Source organism: Felis catus, chromosome D1, assembly GCF_018350175.1.
Source record: "Felis catus isolate Fca126 chromosome D1, F.catus_Fca126_mat1.0, whole genome shotgun sequence".
Classification (NCBI taxonomy): domain Eukaryota; kingdom Metazoa; phylum Chordata; class Mammalia; order Carnivora; family Felidae; genus Felis; species Felis catus.
Genome location: NC_058377.1, coordinates 25,309,981 through 25,329,904, shown reverse-complemented (window position 1 = coordinate 25,329,904; position 19,924 = coordinate 25,309,981). Strand labels below are relative to the sequence as shown.

At 46.7% G+C, this 19,924-nt stretch overlaps 1 protein-coding gene across 1 annotated transcript in view; it reads left to right on the top strand.

Annotated features, from left to right (window-relative positions):
- Window positions 1–6,619, top strand: part of ETS1 (ETS proto-oncogene 1, transcription factor) — a 129,703-nt gene extending 123,084 nt beyond the window's left edge. Inside the window, 3 exon segments of the mRNA XM_023239297.2 lie at window positions 4,319–4,437; window positions 5,388–5,411; window positions 5,413–6,619. Coding sequence (XP_023095065.1) covers window positions 4,319–4,437; window positions 5,388–5,411; window positions 5,413–5,604 — 335 coding nt within the window. The 3' untranslated portion in view covers window positions 5,605–6,619.
- Window positions 6,620–19,924: the final 13,305 nt, after the last annotated feature.

Genomic DNA, 19,924 nt, shown 5'->3' with positions numbered 1-19,924 from the left:
GTCTCTGGGAGCGCTGGCCTCCTTGCAGCATTTCAACCATTGTGGGGCCTCAGCAGTTCCCCAGGGCCTAGATGTGGATGCTCTTGGCAGGGGGCCACCATGCATTCCAGCCCTAGAGCTGCCTCCCTGCGGTGTGCTTCCCTCAGGTGGCCCTGCTGTGCCTGCCCAGATCTGAAATGAAGGTGACACGTGGTTGTGGAAGCAAGCTCCTGTGTTAAGTCTGGCTGCTGGTTCCGGCCAGGGAACGAACCCCCCCCCCCCCCCCCCCCGCCACCCGAGACCAGAATGCTTGCCCTGACCAGGCGTTTCTAACCGGAAGAATAATTCCACGTCCTTCCTCTTTATGGCTCCCCGCAACCAAAGGGCAGTTTGGGAATCAGCAAACAGGAGGAACCTTGCGGGGGGTGGGTGGGTGGGTGGGGTCTCCTGGATTCCTTTCGTTTGGTACCACGCGAGAGCCTTCCGAAGGGGGAAACAGCCACTCCAGGAAAGCCACGGCGAGAAGGCTGTGTGTGCCTATCAGTGCTGGGTGGGCTTATACGATCTTTCTCCCAGAGTCGGGGGAAGGAGGCTTGAGCTGACATCACCCTGTCTTGACTTCCTTGCTGTGACGTCCCCCAGAGACATTTCTCCTCATTCGAGTGTCTGTGCTGTTGTTAGACATCTGGTTTACCTCTTTACGCTCCCTTCTTCCCTTTAGGGTAAAGACAAAAGAGAAGTTTGAGAGCCCCTCCCCTACGACCTGGGCTCCGCGTTCCTAAATGTGTCAGTTTTGTATTCCTTGTGAACAGAGGAAAATTGACAATGAGCAAAAGAGGAGACCCGCGGATAAGAATATACCCTGCTCACCACCCAACCCGGCCGTTATATGCAGACGGGGGTCAAATGCACACAGAGAAAGAGCTGGAGCAGGCATATAGAACCCGCGCCTCTGACATTTCAATTCGGGAAATGGCCCTGCCAGGAAAAACAGCAATAATAATTCTGTCTGACATCCCTGCCTCTGAGCTGGTTCCACCGACATGACTTAAACTCCCCCTTTGCACTTTCTGGCTGCCCCATCTCAAGGGCAAGGGACTGTGGTATGTTCTCTGGGACCTGGAACAGGCTAGCGGCTCTCTGCCAATGACTAGGACTTGCCTGGGTAGAAGTATCCTGGTATGTCCTTCCTTTCCCTTCCTCAGCTTGGTGTGACTGGCCCTTCACTCCCCAAAGGGATGTTAAGATGAGCAGTGTGAAAGAGGTTTGGAGGCGACCGAGGGAGGGAGGGATAGTGAAGTAACATTAGCCTAATAGTTACCGGGAGGGGGGCTGACTCACTGGGCTGGAAATACCACCTGTGGAGGTGAACACCAAGGTCACCAATGGTCAGATCGTCTGGAGAACCACTGGCCGTCCAGTGTCTTGTGTCTGCCGTGAGAGGTGAGGAAGACATATATATATATATATATATTTTTAAAAGCTATGTTATCATGTGGTCACCTCAACCAGCCAGGCTGATTAGATGCCAGCCTCTGGGTTGTTTTGTCTAATGGCAAAGCAGTGCCGAGGCAAAGGGGTTTGGAGTGCCAGACTGCCTGGGTTCCACTCACGGCCATTTTACTTCTGAATGGCCTTGGACAAGGCCAGTGGACACAAGCCGCACAGTGTAGCAGTTTTCCCTGTCGTAAGAATGGTAAAAGCAAATTCGGTAATAGTATCTACTCCCTCGAGTGATTGTAAGGAATAAATGAGATCAGCATAATGCAGCAAACGTAGTATCGTGCATAGTAGGTGTGCAACAGCGTAACAGCTCTCGCTTGTAGTTTTTTCTGTCCAGGGTCTCGAAGCAACTCCTGTCTCTGTCTTGTGTCCCCATTGTGTGGGTCTGGCCCAGGAGAGGGCTGCAGACTCCAGGGCTCATTTGCCTAGCTTTGGAGTAGTTGACTTTTCCTTTGTTATGTCTCTCTTCAAAATAAGAGGAAGACAGCGGTGTCCTGTTGGGTATGGAGCCATTCTGCACCTCTTCCAGAAATCTGTTCTTTTGCAAGGATTCTGAAGTTCTTCACTGCCAGAAATTCCATAGCATTTCTTAACAGAGGTTTGTTCACTTAATGCCTGTCCACCAGGATGGCTTCTCAACGGATTCCTCGTATAATGTCACATCTCAGCAGCCCGTGAGCCCAGGCAGGCAGCGGTAGCCGGTAACTTGAACTCCCCTCCCAAGAAAGTTGCCAGTGTGTCTGAGTTGCATCCGAAATGGTGTTTTAACAGCACAGGGAACCAGGAGAGGCTAAGGCTTTACCAGTGTCACACTCTGGGCTGTTTCTTTGAACGTCTGGTTATTTTGTAGGGCCCACTGAGTCATTGTATTCTAGAACGGGCATAAGGTGTTACTTGCAGGATGGTTTTAAAGAGCTCCAGGTGCATTCTTGGAAGGATAAGGCAGAGCTGTTCCATCTTCCATATTTAGCCTGGGCTGTGCTGAGGACACCGAGACTCGCCCCCCGCAGGCCGTTACTGGGGTGGGGGGCGGTGGGGGTGGCCCTTTCTTTGGTTGCTTAATAACAGTCCATGCCAGTCGCTGTCGCCTTGGTACTTGGAGTGAGTCTGCAGGCCAGGGCGTTAGACCCCACACCACCATTTTCTCACTGTGCCCTGGAGCAAAGTCATATCGCTTTCTTGAGCATTTTTCTTTCTCTGCCTTAATAGGGTGGAAATAGTAAGACCTGTTGTGCCTCGCCTATAGAGAGAGCTGGGGGACGGAGTTTAGGAGTAAGCAAAATGATGTGTGTGAACACACACATAACAAGAGATCACCCTTCTAGATCATAAAGAACGTTGCCTTTTTTGACAGAGAGAACCTAAAGCTTGTTTTCTATTGAATCTCACTTTACTTTGGATCAGATGAATCTGAAGCTCAGATTAAGGATGAGGGCCTTAGAAAGTCAAGTTTTTCTGTGTGAGTTAGAGTGTTCCTGGCTTCCTTCATCTGCACAGACTGGGTCTTTCCCAGCCCTGCTCTGCCAGATGGCTTCTAAGATGGTGTTGTGAGTGTAGACATATAACAAGCAGCAGAGACAATTGAACCCATATCTGTTTCTCTGGCTACACCCATAAATTAGATAGGAATCACTGGCAGCATTGTCATATCTGAATAGAAAGTGATCTTAAAAGGAAATCTATTAGCAGAAGTCCTTTAGCGTAAGATAAATTGAGTATCAGAGTATGCCTTGGCTTTTGATAGAACTAAGATCTTGGCAGTGTTGATGGCTAAGATAAGAGGGGTGTGTGTGTGTGTGTGTGTGTGTGTGTGTGTGTGTTTAAGTTAGAGTATACTATGGGGCACCTGGGTAGCTCAGTCGGTTAAGCGTCCGACTTCAGCTCAGGTCATGATCTCACAGCTCATGAGTTCGAGCCCTGTGTCAGGCTCTGTGCTGACAGCTCGGAGCCTGGAGCCCCCTTCGGATTCTGTGTCTCCCTCCTTGTCTGCCCCTCCCCGCTCATGCTGTCTCTCTCTCTCTCTCTCTCTCTCTCTCTCTCTCCCCCCCCTCTCTCTCTCTCCCCTTCAAAAATATATAAACATTAAAAAAAATTTAAGTTAGAATATAGTGAACCCATGAGGAATTTCTGAGACAGTCCTCACCTCACCTGTGAGGATTTCGTGGGTGGCAGGTTAATCACTTACAAAGTAATGATGTTCTCTTTTCTTAGTTTGGGTGCCTGCCAGTGGCCTGGAGGAACAGGATGGTGGTGGAGAATATTATGACCTTATGACTAAAGAATATCTAACTTCTGTGTCCTTGTTAGATGGCCCCAGGGTAGCAATCCTTGTCACTTACAAATCAGGGGCCAAGAGCTCTCAGATACAGAGAAGTGTTTATGAGCTCTGACTTCAGATTAGTACTGGCAAAGATATTCCTTAGTTAATATCCTTATTACGAATTAAGGCAAAAATAATGACTTGGTTCTTGAAGGCAGAGAAGATTGTGCTGCCTGAGGATATCTCAGAGGATAGATCCAGTATTTTCTTTCTAGAGTTTGTGTAGCAACAAAAATGGACTGACCTTTAAGCCAATCAAGATGAGATTGATAAGACCATGGTATACTATGTGTGGTTTTTTGTGTTTGTTTGTTTGTTTGTTTTTGATAGAAAGTTTTTCACCTTTCAGTCCATTTGAACTCTTAGCACCTCCTCCAACACTTGTGCTATATGTTGCCTCCATTCTCTCTAGGCTGGATGGACTGGAGAGGAGGCAAGAGGGACACGTAAAATGGGATTCATTGCTGGCAGTGCTGAGCATCTGGTGTAATGATTCACAATGCCTTGTGTTTCCAGGCAGTGGACCAATCCAGCTGTGGCAGTTTCTTCTGGAATTACTCACTGATAAATCCTGTCAGTCTTTTATCAGCTGGACCGGAGATGGCTGGGAATTCAAGCTTTCTGATCCAGATGAGGTATGAAGGAATCGACTTGTGAGGACTCCTGTTGAAGGGGAGGAAGGTGAACTCTGGAAAGTGGTTATGTGGGCCTGCATGACCTGTCCTAGGATTCCAGTCCCACCTCTGCCCCCGGGTACTTCGTGACCTCGGTCAGGCCAGTTATGTAGCCTGCCTGAGCCTTAGTGGTATCATTTGGAAAATAGAGAAAATACCCACAATGCCCACTTGCTTTCCAGGACTCACAGATACGATGCACAAAGGGTGCCTGGCACATAGCAGACCCTTCATAAATATGTCTTAGCATGTGTTCTGGCCCTGTGGTTCTGTGAATCTGGAAGGGGTGGGACAATTCAAGAGGTGTTCGAGGATTACTACAGTTCATTCACTCCATTCACTATTTTATTCGACAAGTGCATATTGAGTGCTTGCTCTGGGCCCACATCAAGAGAGAATCAAAGATGCTGAAGAAGAGAGACGATAGCTGTGTCCCGGCAGACATGAGACATGGTGCCCCCGTAGATAATGGTGCCCCAGTACAGGAAAAAGGCTTCCTGTGGATGAAAAGCAGGTGTCCTCTGGATGAAAGGCAGCTTAGTTCTGCTCCAGTTGCTCACGTTAAATTTCACGCTTTCAAAGCAAGGACACTCTGCCAGTAACATAAGGAAAGGAGAGTCTCTAGTGTTGTTTGTCTTTTCTTCCCTTCAGTATCAGGTAACTCTATCACATAGAGATACAGGGTCGGTTGATTTTCATTAATTTAAAGAATCAACTTGATCACCATTGTTGCCCAGCTCTTGAAAGGGGGAATTTAGAAGAGACGGGTCAGAAAAAAAGATCTTCGGTGCGCGGGAATCTCCATCGGTCCTACTCGAACGTCATGGGTCCCCATGAGTACATATGGAGGCATATAAACACGTCTCTTTGGAATATTCTGTAGGTGTTCACCCCTTGTCCTTTAATTTCAGGTGGCCAGGAGATGGGGAAAAAGGAAAAAACAAACCTAAGATGAATTATGAGAAACTGAGCCGCGGCCTCCGCTACTATTATGACAAAAACATCATCCACAAGACGGCGGGCAAACGCTATGTGTACCGCTTCGTGTGTGATTTGCAGAGCCTCCTCGGGTACACGCCCGAGGAACTCCACGCCATGCTGGACGTCAAGCCCGATGCCGACGAGTGACGGACACCAAAGGGGTCGGGGCACCTCTGCTGAGACATTTCGAAGAACAACCACGTCGGTCGGACTCTTAATTTTTAATTGTTATTCTATTTTTAATTTTCCAGAACTCATTTTTTTACATTCAGGGGTGGGCGCTAAGTGGGCTGCAGCTATAATCAATTGTGCGCAGTTGGAAAAGGACGGCCAGGACTTGAGGGGTGGGGGGGGACAAGAAATTCTTGAGCAAATTTTCAGGACAGAGAGAAGGGTCTTCTTAAGAAGCTTGAAGAATCTGGCTTAAGGGAGGAGACTAATGTGTCCCATTACTTTTAAAACTCATCCGTGAAAACAATGCGTCTCGAGTGGTGGACCTATTAGCAAAAGAAGTTGACACGTCAGGAGTCATGAGACCCATGAGAGACAATTTATTTGCTTTTGTTTTTAGGTCTGGGAGGGCAAAAAAGAGGGAGGTGGGATAAAACATTTTGTTTGGGGGATGCACTAAAAACCAAGGACTATTTACCTTTTACTCTACTTTCAAAACAAAGATAGACTTCAGTGGGGAGGGGCCAAAACTGTTTTTGTGTTAAAATTTTATTTTATTAAATTTTGTGCCAGTATTTTTTTTCTTAAAAAATCGTCTTAAGCTCTAAGGTGGTCTCAGTATTGCGGTTTCATGCGAGTTTGTTTTTATTTGCCGACTGAGGATTCTGTCACAGTGAAAGGAAACTGTTTATATAGACCCCACTGGAAACGCAAAGTGCTGTCACTCAGATCGGGGATCCCAAATTCATGTGACTTCTATATGAAGGAAAAAGAAACAATGCTGATTTGGGTACAAGGGACCTGTGCATGTGAATTTCATCTGTATTTTAAAAACTGATCACACCCCTCTACTTACTTGTCATTAGTGGATTCTCGGGGTTTGGGCTTAACGTTGAGTTAAGAAGCATTAAGTCTTTGAACTGAATGTATTTTGCCACCCTGGTTTTGGACCCCAGTAAATGTAGGAGCACTGTTGAAGTCATAGAATGGATATCGAAGGAGGAGGACTGACTTGGTTCTTAATGGTTTCTATACCTGTAACATACAGAACTTGGAAGAAAAGCTGTGTGCGCGGGCATTACCCCTCAGGTCTTAAGAAGTAAGTCCTGAATGCATGTCATTGCAAACCCTACACTTCCTCCTTTATGTCTGATTTTCCCGGCATCCCATACTTACTGCTTACCCACCCCGTCCCCCCCCATGACTCAGTAGAGAGAAATGTACAGCTTTCCAATTGGTGAGTGAAAGAGGAATGGCAGACGTGACGTGAGTTGAAGAGTGCCGGACAAAGCCATTTAGACGTACTGAGTTTGGGGAACAGTGGAGACTAGGGTTGCATAGGAGTAAAAATGTGGCTTGGCCGTCTTTGAGAGAAGTACAAGGCTTTCCTTTGAAGAGTTTGAGCTAGTTGAGTCAGACGTCAGGTGAGGCTGTGCATGCAGAGTGAACAGTGCAGACACTAGGAGAGCCCTGTGCTTGGATCAGGGTTAAGTGAAGGGTAATAATTGCAGAAGAGAGAAATGACTTGAAGGCAGAGGAAACATAAGAAAAGGAGCTTGGAAAAATAAGGTGGTCTGTGAGATTCGAATATGCTATACTAAAAACTATAGTTTTTAGCTCCTCCAAAGTTTAACAAGAAACTTAATCACCTGGGGCAGTGGTGAAGGGTGGTCTGAAAAATGTGTGGATTTTTTAGGGGGGCGGGAAACCAGCATCTAACCAGTGAGGAAAAGTGCCTAATACAGTTGAACCCTGGCCCCCCACCATAGATGCCTGATTTAAAAATTTTTGTGTTTATTTATTTTTGAGAGAGATAGAGACAGAGTGCAAGTGGGGGAGGGGCAGAGAGAGGGGGAGACACACACACACACACACACACACACACACACACATACACACACAGAATCTGTAGAGGCTCCAGGCTCTGAGCTGTCAGCACAGAGCCCAACGTGAGGCTGAAACTCACCAACGGCAAGATCATGACCTGAGCCGGAGTCAGATGCTTAGCCGACTGAGCCACCCAGGCGTCCCATAGATACCTGATTTAAAAGGATGATGACAGAGAGTTAGCTCTTGCGGACCAGTGGGCAAGGCGAAGAAACATTTTAGGTGGGTTTCTCAGGGGCTAGCCCTTCTTGGGATCTGGCTGAGAAACTGGAAGTACTAACTACCTGCTGGCTTATCTTCGAGAACGTGGATTGTTTACTCCCAGGTCCTCTTACAGACCCTGAATGATCAGGAACTTAGCTCTGTGATTCATGAGTTTCCTCAAATCAGAGCATCCACTTGGAAAGCAAAAGCAGAATTGGCCCAGCTGTGTATTTTGATCTTCTTCCGGATGCAGGTGCCTTAATGAAGCTCTCGAAATATTTTAGGAGCTGCTCAGGGAGTATTAGGCGGAACTGTCAGACTACATTGTTTTCTCTTAGATCATGTGATCTTTCTTGGGCACTGGCAAAGGTGTGTGTGTGTGTGTGTGTGTGTGTGTGTGTGTTCATGTATGTGTGTGTGTGTGTGTGCTTGCAGACATGCAAAACTACAGCTGAGATAATACCTGAGTTTTTCAGTTAAGTCTTTCCACATTTCAGTAATGAACGGGCAAGAGTAGAACCAAGGCGGGACATCGGTCATTGCTTGCTGTTCGCAACCAGGCATAACATCACTTTCTCCGTGCATCCACCTTTCCTGTTAAATTTGTGCTGAAAACTCCCCTTGTGTGAGTGTGTCTAAGTCCTGCAATCATTCCATAGCAGATAAGAGATAAGAAAGTGCCTCCTTAATGCTCCTCAGCCCGCTTGTTTGCTAAGATGCCTTTCTCTCGAGGTCGGCCGTTTTCAGTATTTGTAGATAGTGTGCTAGTTAAGACAGCTTTGTCGATCTGGCCAGATGCTTTTTCTCCTTCTGTCCAGAGGCCAGAGACCATCCCAGGAAGAGTGGTGGGTGGTTTATACACTGGAAATGTAGCAGAATTGTTGCATTTATGCTTTTTAAAAACACATTAACTTCAGAGGAAGGATGGGCAAATCTGGTTTAGCTGGTGAAACCCTTATTTTCCTGGAGATGCCATAACCCATGTTGGTTTTGGCTGTAGGGTTCAGGGTCACTTTTGTTTCCTTCTCCATGCAGAGGAGGGACTTCCCTACACAGAGCCCTGGTTTTGTGGCTTTGGGGATCGGAGGTAGCATTCAAAGATCAGATATGCTTTTCCTCACTTTGGAGACGAACACTCTGGGTTTTAAAGCATTAACCTGCCTAATCTTCGTGGTGAAAATTATACCTTCTCTGTTCTAGTCATGCTGTGCATGCTGCTTTCTGTTGGGGTCTATATAAATGTGTTGAACTCATATCTACATTCCAAAGAAATTTCAAGGAACCATAAATATATGTATACATATACATATATAAAGTATATATATTAAAATGAAATTATCTCTATCAGGAATACTGCCTCAGTTATTGAACTTTTTTTAAGAATACTTTTTTTTTAAGCTGAGAAGTATAGGGGTGAAAAAGATGTTATATTGTGTTTGACTATTTTCCAACTTGTATTTTCATATAATTTATATTTTTTAAAAGCTGAAAATTTAAAAGCAAGATGAAAAAAGGAAAAGCAGGTGCTTTTTAAAAATCAGAACTGAGGTAGCTTAGAGATGTAGCGATGTAAGTGTCTATGTGTTTTTTTTTTTTTTAAAATGCAAAAAAAATTTCTTACGGGGGAGTTTTTTTGTTTGTTTATTTTAGTAGCTGATGCTGGCACATCATTTTGCTGGAGAGTTTTTTATATACTGTAGCCTGATTTCATATTGTATTTTAAACTGTGTGAGATTAAAAACAAAGAAATTCATTCATAACAATGTGGGTTTGGCTCGATTCTTTCCTGTCTGGTGCATGTGTGAAAGCGGGACAGACTCACCAACCAGAGACAAGCACAGGAAGAAATCAATGCAGTTCAGTCTCGCTGATCTCACTATCTCAGGACCAGTTCAGCTAAAGATTTCCTAATAAACTTACAATGAGAGAATACAGGGAAGTATAAAGTAAGGCCCCGATTATTGACTATAATATGGTGTCATCCTAGCTGGATGTCCGCGGCCTTTCACAACGCATTTTGCTCATGTCTGAAGGAACTAAGAGCCACGTGAAACAAGTTTTAAATGACCCAACAGATAAACATTTGATTTCAACTGGATAAAGTTCCTGATATTAACACAGAAAGATGGGGCACCCAGGTGGCTCAGTCGGTTAAGCATCCGACTCTTGATTTCAACTCGGGTCACCATCTCACAGTTCGTGAGTTCAAGCCACACATCGGGCTCGGCACTAACAGTGCAAGGCCTGCTTGGGATTCCCTCTCTCCCTCTCTCTGCCCCTCCCCTTTTTTAATAAGTAAAAAAACAAAAAAAGTTGAACATCTTAGTTGGTGCTTTGGACATGAACAGTGTTCTGGTTTCTTCTGAAACTAATTTTGCTCTGTGCAAATTTGGACCCATCACATTCACTTCCATGGCCCCAACTCTTTCATTGGGACTGAAAACTGAGAATGATGATAATCTGTCAGAACCCCCAGCAGCCCATGCCATAAATAAAATCATATTTGTAAGTGCTTTGGGGACGAGTGCTTGGGAACACATCCTGCGTGGAACTCCTCTCTTGTTGTTGAAACTGTAGAAGGTGGATGTTTTTAATTAACACCAGCATTTGCAACACGAATCCCAAGTCACAGCTGGAAAGAGAATTTTTGCTGAATTGTTCACAAAGAGAGCTCTGTTTCTGGAAAATCTATTTCTTCAGGCCTGGAGCTTGAGGTTTGCTGAGTGCATGCTGAACGCTGACTGTGTGGTCTAGTGGTTAGAGCGCTGGACTGGCCACGAGGGGGGCTCTGGGTCCTACACCTCAGACAAGCCACCACCACCCCCTGGGAGACTTTGGGAAGGTGGCTTGAGGTCCTTATATGGTTTAGTCTTCAGCTGCAATCCCAAGCAAAGCCGGAGTCCCTGAGCCAATCTGAGGCCCCATCAGAGCTATCTCCCCTGAATAAACACTACACAGAGAATAGATTTCTGCCTCAGTCAAGGAGTAGGTCAGAGAGCTTTCCTTTGGTGCCAAGTTGCTCTTCTCCCCCAACGAATCTGATTTAATGCTGACCAGGTTAAAAGATACAAGATATGCTTGAATGAAATAAGCTTAGACCTCTGTTTCTCAAACTAGGAGTTTGAGGCTAGAGTTTAGAGTTTGAGGTTAGAGTTTAGAGGGCAAGTCTCAGACAACTTGGTTTGGGTGATTTCTCTTAATGATACTGCCAAGACCACCATACTGGAGCCGTGGTGGGAGCAGCTGGGCCAGAGAGACAGTATCTTCTAAAACAACTACAGGACCTGGAGGAATAAGGTAGGGTGAGGATAGAGACGCGGGAAAAAGGGGAGTCGTTCAGAGAAGCTGGTCATCAAAAATCTCTAGATTTGACAGGCTTTCAGGAGGTTACGGGATAACGTAATTGCCCAAGGCTAATCTGGCTCACCACTGCTATGACTTTGGAGCAAATTGTAACATTCAGGCCACACATACAAATACATAAAAATCCTGTATAATGAGGTGTAATTTTCTAACCTAAAAAGGAAAAGGATTGTGATTTGCGCTTTGGGTAAAATGAGGCAGGCCACGTAGACGAGAAGTTACGTGGGGGCCGACCGTGGGCTAATTGTGCACCATAAAGATGTTCAGTTTGGCCTTCATGGTGTTGGGACTCACCTATGCAGCTCTGGGGAACAGTGTACTGCAGGACAATCATGGGTGGTCTTCGAATCCCGGCATTCCTTTGTAGCAGGCACCCGTGGACACCGAGGAGTAGGTGCCCCTCAAGGTGAACATGAATCTCCTATTCTGTCTCTAGGTCAGCCCCACACATTTGCACTCCTGCCTGGTCCCTGTAGAATTTGACTTGGTGACCCTCATGAAGCTATCTATTCAGGATCTACGCTTACTTGGCATGAGACCCATTTTATTCTAGAACCTATGGTGGAAGGGAGTACAAGAGGTCATCACATTCATCAGCACCCTCTGACGTCTGAGCCCTTGTTCTTTCCGTTACGTCCCGTTGCCACCCAGCAGCTCCAAAAGGTCTCCTCTGATGATGTTGGCTAATGGCCCTCCATCCATGGGAGCCACAGCCCCAGTTACTAGGAGGTACACCTCATACATCAAACACGGGACAAGGGCAGTCTTCTTTCCATGAGGAAGCTTTTCCATTTCCACAACCAGCTTTCTAACCTCTGCTTTTTCCCAGTGGTAGCTCTGGGAAGGTGGTTTGTAATGCATTTTCAGTTGGACAGAGGCCTTTCTCTGGCTCAGCTATAGGGAAACTTGACCTGGGTAGCTGGCCCTTGCCATTTTATGGGTAAATAGACTCAGCATGCGGCTGGTTGTTCACCGCTGTTTGGAATCCCTCCGTACTATGAGAACCCTCCCCTAAGAACAACAAGTAACAAAGAGCAAAGCATTTTCCTAGCACCTCTGGCAATGAGGCAGAGATTTAAGAATTCTGATGAAAGCAGGTGCCAATCCATTGATGAAAAATGGAAAAGGCTCAAAATTGAGGTACAAACCATTCGCTGAGAATTTAAAACTGCAAATTTGGGAGTCAAGTGGCTCTGCCCCTGCCCCTTGTCCAGTGCCATTTCCTCTTTTACTCAATGTTCTGATCTCTTTTCCCTTTTCCTGGAAAATATTTCTATCCCGAGAAAGCCGGTTTCGTTCAATTGCCTGGTCTCTCTCTGTGTGCTGACGTCCAAAGTAACGATAGTGATGATCATCTGCCCATGGCAGCACTAGAGAATCAACAATGACCCCCAGGTCTCATGACATGCTGTGCAGTCCCCAAGCCCTTTTGAGTTCCCAGTCTGTCCCTAATCTCTCATCTCTGCCACTCAGGCTCTAGTGCTCTCTCAGCCACGGCATTTTTACAGAGCTTTGATGTCAGGTCAGCTCTAGTCATTCCATGAGATGCCACGTGGAAGACCAAGGGGGTTTTCAGCAGCCACTTGTGGGAATTACAGAGGGTCAGGAGATAGCTTGACCACTACCTTCTCTCTGCTCCTTCCATGCTGTGAGACTGAGCCACTGACCCTGGGCAGGAGCAGGCCAGTTTTAATCTTTCCACAGGCAAATCCTGAACTTTCAGCTGTAACTCTTCTTCTACCCTTAGAAGGGCTGTCCCCCAGATGTGCCTGGATATAGTAAGTGGCCTGAAGAGGTGGCAAGAATCTTCACAAGGCTAGAAAATTGATGATGACTATTGGCTTTGATCTGGGATTGCCTTTTGGAGGCAAGAATATTCCAAATATTAGAAGGAGAGATGAGAAATGGGACTGGGAACTTCAAAAAGCTTTGGGGGGGCACCAGGGTGGCTCAGGTGGTCACACATCTGACTCTTGTTCTCGGCTCAGGTCATGATCTCACAGTTCGTGGGACTGAGTCCCGCGTCAGGCTCCACGCTGATAGCGTGAAACCTGCTTGGGATTCCTTCTCTCTCTCTGCCCTTCCCTGCTTTCTCTCTCTCTCAAAATAAACGAACTTAAAGGAGAAAAAGGCTCTGGGAATGGTTGTGCTCATATGAACCGGTCCTTGCTCTTACAGATGTCAGGGGAATACAAGTTCAGAACCTCAAAAGTGATTGAACCGGGAATCTTCTCTACTAATCTACTTCTCGGGTAGACTGGTTTTGTCCCATGTGTTCTAGTTTCCACGGGAATCAGATAGTTTACAATTACAGTCCAGCCACTGCACCTTTTATTTGAGATGTTTACACGTATCAGAGGAAAGGTAAGAGTGATGGTAAAGACAACAAGCTGTGTTTGGAGGGTAAATAGATATTTCATTCAGGGATCTGTTCTCTCTGTGGTCAAGTTTTCAGAGTGATGGAGCAAAGCTGTCCATGAGCCCATGGGGATTTAAAGTAGTTTCTTCACTGACTTTAGACCACTGGGGTAGGGGATGGGCTCCTCTGGGCTCAGGCTTCTTGCTCAGGAGCAGGTAGGGGAACCAGGTGGGTCAACTGCATGATGGTGGTGAGGGGGGAGGGGAGGAATCTGTTAGCTGTTCTGGGCACGCATGTGAGCAGCCCGCTTGAAATCCCAGATCAGAGGCTTTGGCACAAATTCCAAATTGTCACCACAAACAACAGCCAAAAGCCTGAAACCCAGCCAACAAAGACGGAATTAAGACGAGGGTGACCACAGAGCCTGGTATACCTGGGACAGTCCCAGTGTCTACCCATTGTCTGGGATAATTCACAGCAGTTCCTTCCACTTTGATGATATTTTATATGGTCTCCTTATAAAAACCATTAATGGCCTAGAAGCTGATGAATGAAAGAGTGAACGCCATAATTCAAATTTCTACATTTTCTTTAAAAATTTTTTTTTCCAACGTTTATTTATTCTTGGGACAGAGAGAGACAGAGCATGAACGGGCGAGGGGCAGAGAGAGAGGGAGACACAGAAATGGAAACAGTCTCCAGTCTCTGAGCCATCAGCCCAGAGCCCGACGCGGGGCTCGAACTCACGGACCGCGAGATCGTGACCTGGCTGAAGTCGGACGCTTAACCGACTGCGCCACCCAGGCGCTCCTCAAATTTCTACATTTTCAAGTTAAAAGGGGCCTTAAAGATTATCTAGTCCAGCCTCTTCAACTAGGAAGGCATGCGTGAACTCAAGGTCCAGAGAGGCCAAAAGACTTGCCCAAAGTCACCCCATTAATGACAGAACTGGCACTAGAAGGTAGATCTGATTCTCTCCATGTCCTCCCAGCCCTTATCCTTCTTTCTCTACTGGATTGGATCTCATCCAATTTCCAGACGACACATCCTCGTTTCAAGCTGACCGTAGTTGATTCGGAATTGATAATGACAGTTCTTTGTATTAGTTCTGATGGATTCCAACAATCTGCGAAATGCGCACGTTCAGGTTGGGAACCGAAGATTCCTGGGGTGAAGGAAGGTTTCCAGCAGGATGTGACTGCCAGAAGGTACGCTATGTGACGATACTACCAAACAAATTTATTCAGGTAGCAAACATTCATCGACGACCTGCCATTGGCACTGGGTTCAATATCAGGGAAACCGTAAGGAAAATTTAGGCACAACTCTTACCTTACTCTGCTCTTCGTAAATTGAGGCTGTAGACAAGTAAAGGGAGAATGAGCATCCAGTGCAGTAACAGTGTAATTTGACATCTAGGAGGAGCACTCAGCCTGGAAGAATTTATATCCTGAAGGTAAGTAGCAGTCAGCCAAGTGGAAAGTGGAAAGAGGTTCAGGTTGAGGCCTAGAGGTGAGAAAGTTCATGGACGGATTGAGAAACTGGAAGTCGCAGTGTGGAACCAGTGCGTACGGTGAAATGGACTAGTGGTGAGTGGTGCTGAGAGGGAGAAGGGATAGGTGATTCAAAGCCTTGTGTCCCCTGCGATGGGTAAGGTGGAGGCCGGAGGACCTTCCTGCAGGCCAAGTCACGTGATCCGATCTCTGCTTAGAAAAATCGTTCTGTTCGTCAGAGAACGGATCAGAGGGCACAAGGACGGAGGCAAGGGGAGCAGTTGGAAAATGGCTTTATTTTTCCAGAAGAGAGCCCTCCGAGAGAATCAGCAGCGAGATCAGAAAGGTACTTGTGAAATGGAATTGCTAGGACCGGGTGATTGGTCGGTGTGGATGGGTGGTGAGCCACTGCTAGGAACAGGACTTGGCGGGGGTGGGGGCGGGGTGGGGGGTGGGGAGGGATAGAGGGGGCTGTATGCCAAGGCGCCTTGTCCTTCGTCACAATGTCACCATTATACAGATTTTATTTTTATTTTTTTTAATGTTTTTAATGTTTTTAATGTTATTTTTGATTTATTTTTTTAATCTTTTAATGTTTATTTTAATGAGTGGGGGAGGGGCAGAGAGAGAGGGAGACACAGAATCTGAAGCAGGTTCCAGGCTCTGAGCTGTTCAGCACAGAGCCTGACGCGGGGCTCGAACTCACAGACTGCGAGATCATGACCTGAGCCGAAGTCGGACGCTCAACTGACTGAGCCACCCAGGTGCCCCCGTTATACAGATTTTAGATCTGGAAAGAACCTTGGAGATAAAGTCCAATCCTCTCATTGTATAGATAAAGGATTTAAGGTAAGAGGGTGTAGGTGACTTATCTGAGATCACCTTGCTAACCCGTGACAGGGGCAAATTAGGTCTTAGGTCTTCTGAGTCTAAACCCAATTTTAGGTATCTGATGAGGATCAAGGGCTCGTCCCTCCAAACACAGGCCACCAATAACCTATCTCTTCCTTCCCTCCCTTCCTTCTTTCCTTCCTACCCTTCTTTGCTGGGAGGACAAGAGCTATTTAGCTTACAAATGGATGTGACAGGCCTCCCCGCTGGGCTGACATAGGCTGTCTCTTCTCATCAGGGTGCTAATCTCTCCCTGGAGCCCTGGGCACCTGCCTCCAGCCCAGGCTGTAATTGGAAGAGAAAGAGAAGGTGCTCATTTCTCTTCTCCAGCTGCCTGCTCTCCAGCCTCCCTGAGAGCTGTTTGAGCCCCATTTGCTGAGTGATCTCTGAGTATTATTTCCAGAGTCCTATTTGGGGCTTACGAAAGAGCAGGTGTCTGTTTGGCCAGTACCATCATGGCTTCCATTTTCAACCCAGCTTTTTCTGCCATGTGCATCCCTTGGCCTCACACACCTTCTCCTGGACTGACAGCTTCCTGCCTTTTTTTTTTTTTTTTAAAGTCTTTCTGTTATTCTAGTCCCTGGTGATTCCTTCTCTCTCCTTCTCACCCATTCCCTTCATTCTTCATCTGAGTTTCCTTTCTCTGCCCCTCCTATCTCTTATTCCTGGAGAGAAAATGCATGTGATTGGCTGAAGACAAGAGGCAGTCACATTTAAGAACACAGGTTCTGACTCAAAACGGCACGGTCCTCAGTCCTAGCCCCGTTCGCTTTCGAGCTGTGCAGCTTGGGCAGGTGATTTAACCTCTCTGTGCCTCAGTTCCTTCATCCAGAAAAACAGGAATAATAATACCAACCTAAAGGATTGATACGGTGATTGCCAATTCATATCTGTTGGTGTTCGACACAACAGTGTTGGGTAAGCGGGAGTTATCAGTAAATCTGCAACTACGGTTCAAGAAAGCCTTTTTCTCCCTTGAGAACCTTTTTTTTTTTTCCTCCCCGATTCCCGGATGAGAAGACTTCAGCATTCAGTGTAAGGGCTCTGGGGGGCCCTGTCTGGAGACAGGAGTGTCTGTTCCCTGCCCTCCCAGCCGTTGGACGGGACGCTGGGTGCCCAGGCCTCCCTGCTTGCTGTGGGTCATGCTTGCTGTTGCGGCAGCAGGTGGGCAGAGAGACTGGCTCTGAGCATGGAAAGGCAAATGCTCTTCCGGCCAGCTCCAGGACTCAGCATTTTCCACTACTCCTTGCTCTGTTTGCTTTCCTCTTTGGACTCCCCCCTCGGTGGAGCGGGGACTTCTGAATGACGTCCAACAACAACGCTGGGCCTGCCCAGAGTCCTCTCCCAGGGCTGGGCTCCGAGCCCACCTCTCGTCTCCTCCCGTTGGCCGGCAGAAGGAAGCAGGGCCTGGCCGGCCCCTGCCGAACGTTCTCACACAAAGTGCCATTGTATGGGGCTGGTCTGTGGGAGACAAAGGAAACCGATTTCAAAATCAACGGCAAGTTATTTTTATCCATGGAAGGGCTGAAATGCCTTTATTTTCCATCTTGGAAAACAAACCTTAAGGGGTCATTGTGCTGGTGCGTGTGTTTCCATTTATTCTGGTATTCAAGCATTTAGGAGGGAGGCCTGCGAAAGACCTGGATTCAGAAAGGATGAGATCTAGAAAACCAAGTTGTTGGAGCCGATGGGCCCTCCTCAGAACGGGGGGGGGGGGGGGGGCGGGGGAGAAGTGCGCGGGGATGGCCCAGAACCCACTTCTGGTGGGGCCTTCACGCCCCGGAGCTGTTCTGTTGCCTGTGCTCAGAGTGTTTCGTGTGGTCCTCCAGCCTGGGCGTCCTCTGGTCCCAGCCCCACGCACTGACTCCCCACGTCCTGACAGGCTACTTTTCTCATCCAACCCCTCTGCCTTCTGTATCTGCATCAGGAATATAGCATTGGCCTCCTCGAGGGCAGGGGTCTCCCGGGGAGGTCTTGCCCGCTCCAGGAACTGCACAGACGGCATGGGGTGCGGCAGAAACCAGTTAAAACTTCAAGGCATATTTATTTTTAGTCTAAATATAGGCGATGCATTTTTATTTACTAATATTGAATATGCATATGGACCCTGATGCCTCCAGTCAGGCTGCCTTGGGTCATCTGCACATATTCCAAGCATGATGGGGGGAAGTAGGAATTATGCGATGTAGAAGGGGGGGTCTACTCTGGTGCTCTTACTTCTTTTTTCCCCTTTAGCATATTCTGGTGTGTTACCGTGTACAAGGCACACAATGAGCAGATTTATAAACCAGAATATCTAATTTTAACCAAATAACCCTCACAGAATGGACAAGTGGCTTGCAATGTCTCCGGCAATGAAACTGGATTGCAGATTCAGGAACAATTCAGGCACATAAAGACAAGAAAAAAAAAAAGCCACGGGCCCCTGGGTGGCTCAGTCGGTTGAGCGTCTGACTTTGGCGCAGGCCGTGATCTCAGGGCTCGTGAGTTCGAGCCCCACATCGAGCTTGCTGCTGTCAGTGCAGAGCCCTCTTCGGATTTTCTGTCCCTTTATCTCTCTGCCCCTTTCCCGCTCACATTCTCTTTCTCAAAAATAAATATATCTTAAAAAAAAAAAAAGAAAAAAAAAGAAAAAAAACCAGATTACTTCTATTCCTGGAACAAATTCTTTGTCGGTCACATGTTGAAGTTAAAACAACAACAATTTAATTAGATTTGGTAGAAAGATGTCCAAATTATCAACATGATATTAAATATAGACTTACGATTATTGTCATGAATGAGAATTAATGCCCTGGGGTATTGTATTATCAATCAATTCTGATAGATATTAACTAGTGCATCTGATTTATAAATACATATGCACGTATTAGAGGTGGTGCTTAAAGATATTTCCTGATGGGCATATGGGGTCAGAAAAGTTTGAAGATGACTATTCTAAAGGAATATTTTCTGTGGGCCAGCAAGATTTCTGTTTATGGTGGATGAAAGTTCAGGATTTGCAATCAGTTAAGATCTCAGTTTAAATTCTGACTCCACTGCTTAATAAACGATGTGACTTTGGGAATAGATATCGTTTCTCTGAGCCTCCGTTTCCACAAAATCACAATGAGGGCACCTCACAGGTAGAATTTGAGGATCAATTAATTTATATTAAGTGCCTAGAATAGTACTTACCGTATAGTAAGCACTCAAGAAATGTTTTGCTTTTTCGGCTCTCATCTTGCTTCTGCTGAGAAACTCAGGAGGACCCAAGGGTTTCAGGTGAAACTCCTTCTCTATGAAATCCTACCACTGCCCGTCGGAGAAAGTTCCCTTGTGGCTGAGAAGGTAAGCCTGTGTTTTTCAAAACAATCACTGATTGGCTGTTCCTGGCTCTAAGGGGAAAGAAGGTTTGAGTGTGTATGTTTAAAAACCACTCTGGCTAGGCCTTCCTGGTGGCTTCCTAACAAGTGTGCAATAAATGGTTGTATGTTGGTTTTAGCCCAGTTCCCAGCAGAACCATTTTTTTACGTCAGAAGGTAGAAAACAACAGTTCCACAATTGGCAGTAATTAGCCCCCCATGATGCAACTCGGCCAAAGGTCTCAGAAGTGAATGAGCCATGGAAACTAGGAAGCCCCCACTGAGCCTGGGGCCTGGCCTTTGGCAGAGAATTTGGCACAGCCCGGCCCTGTTACAAAAGAGGCAGTGTTGGTGCTGGCGTGGGGAGTGAGGCTCAGTCCTTCTGGTTCCTCTCCCCAGCTGCCATTTTGCACACACGGATACAAGGTGAAGAATGATGGAGCCATCAGAGTGTGAGAGCCATACTCTTCCTCTCTGCCGGCTCCTATCCCTAGCTGTGGCTCAAACTAGGATTTAGATGATCTCCTAACAGTCATATGCTAGCTTTGAGAGAACACACACCAGCTTGCACATACCCGTCAGAGCCCCTCATTCTAAACAGAGCTTTAGGTTCAAGTCAATCCCAGATCCCCCCGCACCCCTTGCAATTGGACCTGGGAGAGCTTTTTGGGAATCAGAGATTCTCCATCCCAATATTTAAGAAAATGGCTGATGAAAAGAAAGCAAGTGAGGTTTTCTAAAGCCCAGCAAAGTAC